The 10,777-nt window shown below is 62.4% G+C and overlaps 1 protein-coding gene across 1 annotated transcript in view; it reads right to left on the bottom strand.

Annotated features, from left to right (window-relative positions):
- wdr46 (WD repeat domain 46) overlaps positions 1-10,777 on the bottom strand; it is a 69,106-nt gene that overhangs the window by 26,577 nt on the left and 31,752 nt on the right. The window contains exon 7 of the mRNA XM_072259578.1: positions 6,458-6,562. Coding sequence (XP_072115679.1) covers positions 6,458-6,562 — 105 coding nt within the window. The remainder of the gene's footprint in view (positions 1-6,457; positions 6,563-10,777) is intronic.

Here is a 10,777-nt window from a genome sequence, read left to right as displayed (position 1 = left end):
GGAGGAGGGAGTGTGGCCGGTCATGGGGTTGCCAGGGTTGGGGAGGGTTGGGGGGGGTGGAGGAGGGAGTGTGGCCGGTCACAGGGTTGCCAGGGTTGGGGAGGGTTGGGGGGGGTGGAGGAGGGAGTGTGGCCGGTCACAGGGTTGCCGGGGTTGGGGGGGGTGGAGGAGGGAGCGTGGCCGGTCACAGGGTTGCCAGGGTTGGGGGGTGTGGAGGAGGGAGTGTGGCCGGTCACAGGGTTGCCAGGGTTGGGGGGGGTGGAGGAGGGAGTGTGGCCGGTCACAGGGTTGCCAGGGTTGGGGGGGGTTGGGGGGGGTGGAGGAGGGAGTGTGGCCGGTCACAGGGTTGCCAGGGTTGGGGAGGGTTGGGGGGGGTGGAGGAGGGAGTGTGGCCGGTCACAGGGTTGCCAGGGGTTGGGGGGGGTTGGGGGGGGTGGAGGAGGGAGTGTGGCCGGTCACAGGGTTGCCAGGGTTGGGGGGGGTGGAGGAGGGAGTGTGGCCGGTCACAGGGTTGCCAGGGGTTGGGGGGGGTGGAGGAGGGAGTGTGGCCGGTCACAGGGTTGCCAGGGTTGGGGGGGGTTGGGGGGGTGGAGGAGGGAGTGTGGCCGGTCATGGGGTTGGGGGGGGTTGGGGGGGGGTGGAGGAGGGAGTGTGGCCGGTCACAGGGTTGCCAGGGTTGGGGAGGGTTGGGGGGGGGTGGAGGAGGCAGTGTGGCCGGTCACAGGGTTGCCAGGGTTGGGGGGGGTTGGGGGGGGTGGAGGAGGGAGTGTGGCCGGTCATGGGGTTGCCAGGGTTGGGGGGGGTTGGGGGGGGTGGAGGAGGGAGTGTGGCCGGTCACAGGGTTGCCGGGGGGGGGGGGGGGGAGGGAGCGTGGCCGGTCATGGGGTTGCCGGGGGGAGGGAGTGTGGCCGGTCACAGGGTTGCCAGGGTTGGGGGGGGTTGGGGGGGGTGGAGGAGGGAGTGTGGCCGGTCACAGGGTTGCCGGGGTTGGGGGGGGGGGAGCGTGGCCGGTCACAGGGTTGCCAGGGTTGGGGGGGGGTGGAGGAGGGAGCGTGGCCGGTCACGGGGTTGCCAGGGTTGGGGGGGGTTGGGGGGGGTGGAGGAGGGAGTGTGGCCGGTCACAGGGTTGCCGGGGTTGGGGGGGGTGGAGGAGGGAGTGTGGCCGGTCACAGGGTTGCCAGGGTTGGGGAGGGTTGGGGGGGGTGGAGGAGGGAGTGTGGCCGGTCACAGGGTTGCCGGGGTTGGGGGGGGGAGCGTGGCCGGTCACAGGGTTGCCAGGGTTGGGGGGGGTGGAGGAGGGAGCGTGGCCGGTCACAGGGTTGCCAGGGTTGGGGAGGGTTGGGGGGGGTGGAGGAGGGAGCGTGGCCGGTCACAGGGTTGCCGGGAGGAGGGAGCGTGGCCGGTCATGGGGTTGCCGGGGTTGGGGAGGGTTGGGGAGGGTTGGGGGGGGTGGAGGAGGGAGTGTGGCCGGTCACAGGGTTGCCAGGGTTGGGGGGGGTTGGGGGGGTGGAGGAGGGAGTGTGGCCGGTCACAGGGTTGCCAGGGTTGGGGGGGGTTGGGGGGGGTGGAGGAGGGAGTGTGGCCGGTCACAGGGTTGCCAGGGTTGGGGGGGGTTGGGGGGGGTGGAGGAGGGAGTGTGGCCGGTCACAGGGTTGCCAGGGTTGGGGGGGTTGGGGGGGGTGGAGGAGGGAGTGTGGCCGGTCACAGGGTTGCCAGGGTTGGGGAGGGTTGGGGGGTGTGGAGGAGGGAGTGTGGCCGGTCATGGGGTTGCCAGGGTTGCCAGGGTTGGGGGGGGGGTGGAGGAGGGAGCGTGGCCGGTCACAGGGTTGCCAGGGTTGGGGGGGGTGGAGGAGGGAGTGTGGCCGGTCACAGGGTTGGGGGGGGTGGAGGAGGGAGTGTGGCCGGTCACGGGGTTGCCAGGGTTGGGTGGGGTTGGGGGGGGTGGAGGAGGGAGTGTGGCCGGTCACAGGGTTGCCAGGGTTGGGAGGGGTTGGGGGGGGTGGAGGAGGAAGTGTGGCCGGTCACAGGGTTGCCAGGGTTGGGGAGGGTTGGGGGGGGTGGAGGAGGGAGTGTGGCCGGTCACAGGGTTGGGGGGGGTTGGGGGGGGTGGAGGAGGGAGTGTGGCCGGTCACAGGGTTGCCAGGGTTGGGGGGGGTTGGGGGGGGTGGAGGAGGGAGTGTGGCCGGTCACGGGGTTGCCAGGGTTGGGGGGGGTTGGGGGGGGTTGAGGAGGGAGTGTGGCCGGTCACAGGGTTGCCAGGGGTTGGGGGGGGGTGGAGGAGGGAGTGTGGCCGGTCACAGGGTTGCCGGGGTTGGGGGGGGTTGGGGGGGGTGGAGGAGGGAGTGTGGCCGGTCACAGGGTTGCCGGGGTTGGGGGGGGTGGAGGAGGGAGTGTGGCCGGTCACAGGGTTGGGGAGGGTTGGGGGGGGTGGAGGAGGGAGCGTGGCCGGTCACAGGGTTGCCAGGGTTGGGGAGGGTTGGGGGGGGTGGAGGAGGGAGTGTGGCCGGTCACAGGGTTGCCAGGGTTGGGGAGGGTTGGGGGGGGTGGAGGAGGGAGTGTGGCCGGTCACAGGGTTGCCAGGGTTGGGGGGGGTTGGGGGGGGTGGAGGAGGGAGTGTGGCCGGTCACAGGGTTGCCAGGGTTGGGGGGGGTTGGGGGGGGTGGAGGAGGGAGTGTGGCCGGTCACAGGGTTGCCAGGGTTGGGGGGGGTGGAGGAGGGAGTGTGGCCGGTCACAGGGTTGCCGGGGTTGGGGGGGGTTGGGGGGGGTGGAGGAGGGAGTGTGGCCGGTCATGGGGTTGCCAGGGTTGGGGGGGGTTGGGGGGGGTGGAGGAGGGAGTGTGGCCGGTCACAGGGTTGCCAGGGTTGGGGGGGGTTGGGGGGGGTGCAGGAGGGAGCGTGGCCGGTCACAGGGTTGCCAGGGTTGGGGGGGGTTGGGGGGGGTGGAGGAGGGAGTGTGGCCGGTCACAGGGTTGCCAGGGTTGGGGAGGGTTGGGGGGGGTGGAGGAGGGAGTGTGGCCGGTCACGGGGTTGCCAGGGTTGGGGAGGGTTGGGGGGGGTGGAGGAGGGAGCGTGGCCGGTCACAGGGTTGCCAGGGTTGGGGAGGGTTGGGGGGGGTGGAGGAGGGAGCGTGGCCGGTCACAGGGTTGCCAGGGTTGGGGGGGGTTGGGGGGGGTGGAGGAGGGAGTGTGGCCGGTCACGGGGTTGCCAGGGTTGGGGGGGGTGGAGGAGGGAGTGTGGCCGGTCACGGGGTTGCCAGGGTTGGGGAGGGTTGGGGGGGGTGGAGGAGGGAGTGTGGCCGGTCACAGGGTTGCCAGGGTTGGGGGGGGTTGGGGGGGGTGGAGGAGGGAGTGTGGCCGGTCATGGGGTTGCCAGGGGGAGGGAGTGTGGCCGGTCACAGGGTTGCCAGGGTTGGGGGGGGTGGAGGAGGGAGTGTGGCCGGTCACAGGGTTGCCGGGGTTGGGGGGGGTTGGGGGGGGTGGAGGAGGGAGCGTGGCCGGTCACAGGGTTGCCAGGGTTGGGGAGGGTTGGGGGGGGTGGAGGAGGGAGTGTGGTCGGTCACAGGGTTGCCAGGGTTGGGGAGGGTTGGGGGGGGTGGAGGAGGGAGTGTGGCCGGTCACAGGGTTGCCAGGGTTGGGGGGGGTTGGGGGGGTGGAGGAGGGAGTGTGGCCGGTCACAGGGTTGGGGAGGGTTGGGGGGGGTTGAGGAGGGAGTGTGGCCGGTCACAGGGTTGCCAGGGTTGGGGGGGGTTGGGGGGGGTGGAGGAGGGAGTGTGGCCGGTCACAGGGTTGCCAGGGTTGGGGGGGGTTGGGGGGGGGTGGAGGAGGGAGTGTGGCCGGTCACAGGGTTGCCAGGGTTGGGGGGGGTTGGGGGGGGTGGAGGAGGGAGTGTGGCAGGTCACAGGGTTGCCAGGGTTGGGGGGGGTGGAGGAGGGAGTGTGGCCGGTCACAGGGTTGGGGGGGGTTGGGGGGGGTGGAGGAGGGAGTGTGGCCGGTCACAGGGTTGCCAGGGTTGGGGGGGGTTGGGGGGGGTGGAGGAGGGAGTGTGGCCGGTCACAGGGTTGCCAGGGTTGGGGGGGTTGGGGGGGGTGGAGGAGGGAGTGTGGCAGGTCACAGGGTTGCCAGGGTTGGGGGGGGTGGAGGAGGGAGTGTGGCCGGTCACAGGGTTGGGGGGGGTTGGGGGGGTGGAGGAGGGAGTGTGGCCGGTCACAGGGTTGGGGGGGGTTGGGGGGGGTGGAGGAGGGAGTGTGGCCGGTCACAGGGTTGCCGGGGTTGGGGGGGGTTGGGGGGGGTGGAGGAGGGAGTGTGGCCGGTCACAGGGTTGCCAGGGTTGGGGAGGGTTGGGGGGGGTGGAGGAGGGAGTGTGGCCGGTCACAGGGTTGCCAGGGTTGGGGGGGGTTGGGGGGGGTGGAGGAGGGAGCGTGGCCGGTCACAGGGTTGCCAGGGTTGGGGGGGTTGGGGGGGGTTGGGGGGGTGGAGGAGGGAGTGTGGCCGGTCACAGGGTTGCCGGGGTTGGGGAGGGTTGGGGGGGGTGGAGGAGGGAGCGTGGCCGGTCACAGGGTTGCCAGGGTTGGGGGGGGTTGGGGGGGTGGAGGAGGGAGTGTGGCCGGTCACAGGGTTGCCAGGGTTGGGGGGGGTTGGGGGGGTGGAGGAGGGAGCGTGGCCGGTCACAGGGTTGCCAGGGTTGGAGGGGGTTGGGGGGGGTGGAGGAGGGAGTGTGGCCGGTCACAGGGTTGCCAGGGTTGGGGGGGGTTGGGGGGGGTGCAGGAGGGAGTGTGGCCGGTCACAGGGTTGCCAGGGTTGGGGGGGGTTGGGGGGGGTGGAGGAGGGAGTGTGGCCGGTCACAGGGTTGCCAGGGTTGGGGGGGGTTGGGGGGGGTGGAGGAGGGAGTGTGGCCGGTCACAGGGTTGCCAGGGTTGGGGGGGGTGGAGGAGGGAGTGTGGCCGGTCACAGGGTTGCCAGGGTTGGGGGGGGTTGGGGGGGGTGGAGGAGGGAGTGTGGCCGGTCACAGGGTTGCCAGGGTTGGGGAGGGTTGGGGGGGGTGGAGGAGGGAGTGTGGCCGGTCAGGGGGTTGCCAGGGTTGGGGAGGGTTGGGGGGGGTGGAGGAGGGAGCGTGGCCGGTCACAGGGTTGCCAGGGTTGGGGAGGGTTGGGGGGGGGTGGAGGAGGGAGCGTGGCCCGTCACAGGGTTGCCAGGGTTGGGGGGGGTTGGGGGGGGGTGGAGGAGGGAGTGTGGCCGGTCACAGGGTTGCCAGGGTTGGGGGGGGGTTGGGGGGGGTGGAGGAGGGAGTGTGGCCGGTCACAGGGTTGCCAGGGTTGGGGGGGGTTGGGGGGGGTGGAGGAGGGAGTGTGGCCGGTCACGGGGTTGCCAGGGTTGGGGAGGGTTGGTGGGGGTGGAGGAGGGAGTGTGGCCGGTCACAGGGTTGCCGGGGTTGGGGGGGGTGGAGGAGGGAGCGTGGCCAGTCATGGGGTTGCCAGGGTTGCCGGGGTTGGGGGGGGTGGAGGAGGGAGCGTGGCCGGTCATGTGGTTGCCAGGGTTGGGGAGGGTTGGGGGGGGTGGAGGAGGGAGCGTGGCCAGTCATGGGGTTGCCAGGGTTGGGGGGGGTTGGGGGGGGTGGAGGAGGGAGTGTGGCCGGTCACAGGGTTGCCAGGGTTGGGGGGGGTTGGGGGGGGTGGAGGAGGGAGTGTGGCCGGTCACGGGGTTGCCAGGGTTGGGGAGGGTTGGGGGGGGTGGAGGAGGGAGTGTGGCCGGTCACAGGGTTGCCAGGGTTGGGGAGGGTTGGGGGGGGTGGAGGAGGGAGCGTGGCCGGTCACAGGGTTGCCAGGGTTGGGGGGGGGTTGGGGGGGGTGGAGGAGGGAGTGTGGCCGGTCACAGGGTTGGGGGGGGTTGGGGGGGGTGGAGGAGGGAGTGTGGCCGGTCACAGGGTTGGGGGGGGTGGAGGAGGGAGTGTGGCCGGTCATGGGGTTGCCAGGGTTGGGGGGGGGGGGAGAGCATGGCGGGTCACAGGGTTGCCCGGGGAGGGGGGGGGGGAGAGCATGGCTGGTCACAGGGTTGCCGGGGGGGGGGGAGGGAGCGTGGCTGGTCACAGGGTTGCCGGGGGGGGGGGGAGGGAGCGTGGCCAGTCACGGGGTTGCCGGGGTTGGGGGGGAGAGCATGGCGGGTCACAGGGTTGCCGGGGAGGGGGGGGGGGAGCGCGCAGATCACAGAGGGTCTGATGACAGTCAGTGCCTGTGGTTGACAGACAGATGGGTCTATTGGTCACCAGACTGGGACGTGGGTGTACGGATGACCTGCAGGGTACACGGTGGCATATACCATGGACTCTGGTATGTGGGTAAGCCTGTCGACAGTGGGCAGAGTCTGGCTGCTTCTTTTCCACGGCACAGGGGGGTGGGGTGCAGGAGGATGTGGACGGGTTAACAGTCCCAGAAGGGGAAGGGAGGGGAGACGTGGGTGTGTACCGGATGTCGTTGACACGCTCCATGACGTTTATCTCACACAGCAGCCGCTTGCTGTGCCAATCCATTGCCGCCGCGTGTCCTCTGCGCCCGGCCAGCAAGAGGTGCCTGGGGGGGGGGGGAGAGAGAGAGAGAGATCAGAGTCAGTGCCAACCCTGCGTACACACACACACACAGTCATAGTATCATCGAAATGTACAGCAACGAACAACCTCTTCCGCCCATCTAGTCCGTGTCAAACCATTTAAAATGCCGATCCCCATCACCGTTCACCAGGACCAAACCCTGCTATCCATACTTCTCTTAATCTTTGAAATCAAGCTCATGACACTCTCATGACCCTCTAACTGAAGAGGTTTCCCTTCATTAACACACATAAAAGTTGCTGGTGAACGCAGCAGGCCAAGCAGCATCTCTAGGAAGAGGTGCAGTCGACGTTTCAGGCCAAGACCCTTCGTCAGGACTAACTGAAGGAAGAGTTAGTAAGAGATTTAAAAGTGGGAAGGGAGGGGGAGATCCGAAATGATAGGAGAAGACAGGAGGGGGAGGGATGGAGCCAAGAGCTGGACAGGTGATTGGCAAAAGGGGATATGAGAGGATCATGGGACAGGAGGTCTGGGGAGAAGACAAGGGGGGGGGGGACCCAGAGGATGGGCAAGGGGTATATTCAGAAGGACAGAGGGAGAAAAAGGAGAGTGAGAGAAAGAATGTGTGCATAAAAATAAGTAACAGATGGGGTACGAGGGGGAGGTGGGGCATTAGCGGAAGTTAGAGAAGTCGATGTTCATGCCATCAGGTTGGAGGCTACCCAGACGGAATATAAGGTGTTGTTCCTCCAACCTGAGTGTGGCTTCATCTTTACAGTAGAGGAGGTCGTGGATAGACATGTCAGAATGGGAATGGGATGTGGAATTAAAATGTGTGGCCACTGGGAGATCCTGCTTTCTCTGGCGGACAGAGCGTAGATGTTCAGCAAAGCAGTCTCCCAGTCTGCGTCAGGTCTCGCCAATATATAAAAGGCCACATCGGGAGCACCGGATGCAGTATATCACCCCAGTCGACTCACAGGTGAAGTGTTGCCTCACCTGGAAGGACTGTCTGGGGCCCTGAATGGTGGTAAGGGAGGAAGTGTAAGGGCATGTGTAGCACTTGTTCCGCTTACACGGATAAGTGCCAGGAGGGAGATCAGTGGGGAGGGATGGGGGGGACGAATGGACAAGGGAGTTGTGTAGGGAGTGATCCCTGCGGAATGCAGAGAGAGGGGGGGAGGGAAAGATGTGCTTAGTGGTGGGATCCCGTTGGAGGTGGCGGAAGTTATGGAGAATAATATGTTGGACCTGGAGGTTGGTGGGGTGGTAGGTGAGGACCAGGGGAACCCTATTCCTAGTGGGGTGGCGGGAGGATGGAGTGAGAGCAGATGTACGTGAAATGGGGGAGATGCGTTTAAGAGCAGAGTTGATAGTGGAGGAAGGGAAGCCCCTTTCTTTAAAAAATGAAGACATCTCCCTCGTCCTAGAATGAAAAGCCTCATCCTGAGAGCAGATGCAGTGGAGACGGAGGAATTGCGAGAAGGGGATGGCGTTTTTGCAAGAGACAGGGTGAGAAGAGGAATAGTCCAGATAGCTGTGAGAGTCAGTAGGCTTATAGTAGACATCAGTGGATAAGCTGTCTCCAGAGACAGAGACAGAAAGATCTAGAAAGGGGAGGGAAGTGTCAGAAATGGACCAGGTAAACTTGAGGGCAGGGTGAAAGTTGGAGGCAAAGTTAATAAAGTCAACGAGTTCTGCATGCGTGCAGGAAGCAGCGCCAATGCAGTCGTCGATGTAGCGAAGGAAAAGTGGGGAGCAGATACCAGAATAAGGATAGATAGAAGTGGGGGACAGATACCAGAATAGATAACCTTCCTACTCACTCTTCCTTCAGTTAGTCCTGACGAAGGGTCTCGGCCTGAAACGTCGACTGCACCTCTTCCTACAGATGCTGCCTGGCCTGCTGCATTCACCAGCAACTTTGATGTGTGTTGCTTGAATTTCCAGCATCTGCAGAATTCCAGTTGTTTAGGTTTCCCTTCATGTTCTCCTTAAACCATGACCTCTAGTTATCGTCTAACCTCTAGAAGAGCTCCAACCTCTTCACACAAACAGTCCTCCAGCATATACCCAAATCCCAACACTGTCCAGTCCAGGTAGAACCCCTTCTAGTTCTGAGACCTGTACCATCAAAGTACCTACCAAGATTTAACCTTAGAAAAGCAAATTGGACATCTTTTGCAGAATCCCTTGATCAACTTATCGATACCATACCACCAGAACCTGATCATTATGATGAATTTGTCTGACTAATCTGGAAAGTAGTGCAGCAGAACATGCCCAGAGGCTGCAGAACCAAATATATTCAGGGATTGACGAGTGATATCAAGCAAAGTTATGATGAGTATGTCAACCTATGTGACCAAGACCCATTTGGTCAAGACACAATTGAAATGGGAGAGTCATTTCTGTCTCTACTGAGCCAACAGAGACAGTAGCGTTGGCAGGAACTGATAGAAAACACAGACATGACCAAGAACAGTAAGAAGGCATGGGCAGCTGTTCGGAATCTCAGCTCAGACAATAGACCACCACAGAGAATTGCTGCCATAACACCCAATCAGGTTGCCCACCAACTAATCCTAAATGGTCGACCAAATAACAAGGAACGGAGGCAAAAGGAAAAGCAACATCAGAAGGTGGAGTCAGCTCTCTCAAACAGGAATAACAACTTCCCACCTCTCACCCTAGAAGAATTAAAGGATGAAGTATCACAGCTAAAATCCAACAAAGCTGCTGGCATAGATAGGATTCTTAATGAATTCCTTAAACATCTTGGACCTAAAGCACTCCACTGGCTTCTGTCCCTTTTTAACTAAACACAAAATACTCTGCAGATGCTGGGGTCAAAGCAACACTCACAACACGTTGGAGGAACTCAGCAGGTCGGGCAGCATCCGTGGAAACGATCAGTCAACGTTTCAGGCCTGAACCCTTCATCAGGACTGAAGAGGGAAGGAGCAGAGGCCCTATAAAGAAGGTGGCGGAAGTTGCAGAGGATAATGTGCTGGATCCGGAGGCTGGTGGGGTGGTAGGTGAGGACAAGGGGAACTCTGTCCCTGTTGTGGTGACGGGAGGATGGGGTGAGGGCCGAAGTGCGGGAAATGGAGGAGATGCGGGTGAGGGCATCATTGATGTCGGCAGAAGGGAAACCACGATCCTTAAAGAAAGAGGACATTTGAGATGTCCTGGAATGGAAAGCCTCAACCTGGAAGCGACGCGGTGGAGACAGAGGAACTGGGAATAGGGAATGGCATTTTTGCATGTGGCAGGGTGGGAAGAGGTATAGTCCCTTTTTAACTGTTGCCTAAGATCATTAAAAATACGTAAAAAGTGGAGAAGAGCCAAAGTTGTTGCTCTCCTAAAAACCAATAAAGACCCCAACATTCCTAAAAACTACAGACCGATTTCCTTGCTCTGCACCCTCTATAAACTCTACGAGACTCATACTGAAAAGAATATCCCCCTTAGTCGAAGATCTTCTAACACCTGACCAAACCAGGTTCGGGCCAGGCTGCTCTTGCTGCGGTCAAGTCCTGAACTTAACCCAGCATATTGAGGATGGCTTTGAAATGCAACAAATTACAGGGGCAGTATTCGTTGATTTAACAGCAGCATACGACACTGTGAATTACAGAGGCCTTCTTCTGAAATTATCTATAATGTTAAAGAACGAAACCACAGTCAAAGTAATAAGAAGCCTCCAAGAGCATCGTAGATTTTATGTAGAAGAGAATGGAATTAAGAGTAGGTGGCGTCCACAAAAGAACGGACTACCACAGGGATCAGTCCTGGCACCTCTGCTATTTAATGTCTACACAAACGACCAACCAACCTTTCCTAACACACGCAGGTTTATCTATGCAGACGACCTATGCATAGCAACACAAGTTAACTCCTTCCAAGGAGTTGAAGTACGACTGACAGCAGTTCTGAAGCAATGAAGCAGTATTATGAAAAATGGTCTCTGAACCCAAATGTATCAAAAAACTCAAGTGTGTGCATTCCACCTGAGGAATCGAGAAGCAGCTCGGAAACTCAAGATCTTCTGGTGTGGGAAGGAGCTCGAACACCATCCAACTCCAGTTTACCTGGGCATGTCACTGGACAGGACGCTCTCCTTTGCCATCCACATCCAAAAGCTCCGAGGGAAAGTTGGCTCTCGCAGTTCTCTCTTGCAGGCATGAAATGGGGAGCTAATGCTCACACACTTAGATCAACTGCCCTAGCACTC

The sequence above is a fragment of the Mobula birostris genome, chromosome 5 (assembly GCF_030028105.1).
Source record: "Mobula birostris isolate sMobBir1 chromosome 5, sMobBir1.hap1, whole genome shotgun sequence".
Taxonomy (NCBI): domain Eukaryota; kingdom Metazoa; phylum Chordata; class Chondrichthyes; order Myliobatiformes; family Myliobatidae; genus Mobula; species Mobula birostris.
The sequence above is the reverse complement of the archived record's forward strand: the minus strand, read 5'-3'. Positions and strand labels throughout refer to the sequence as shown.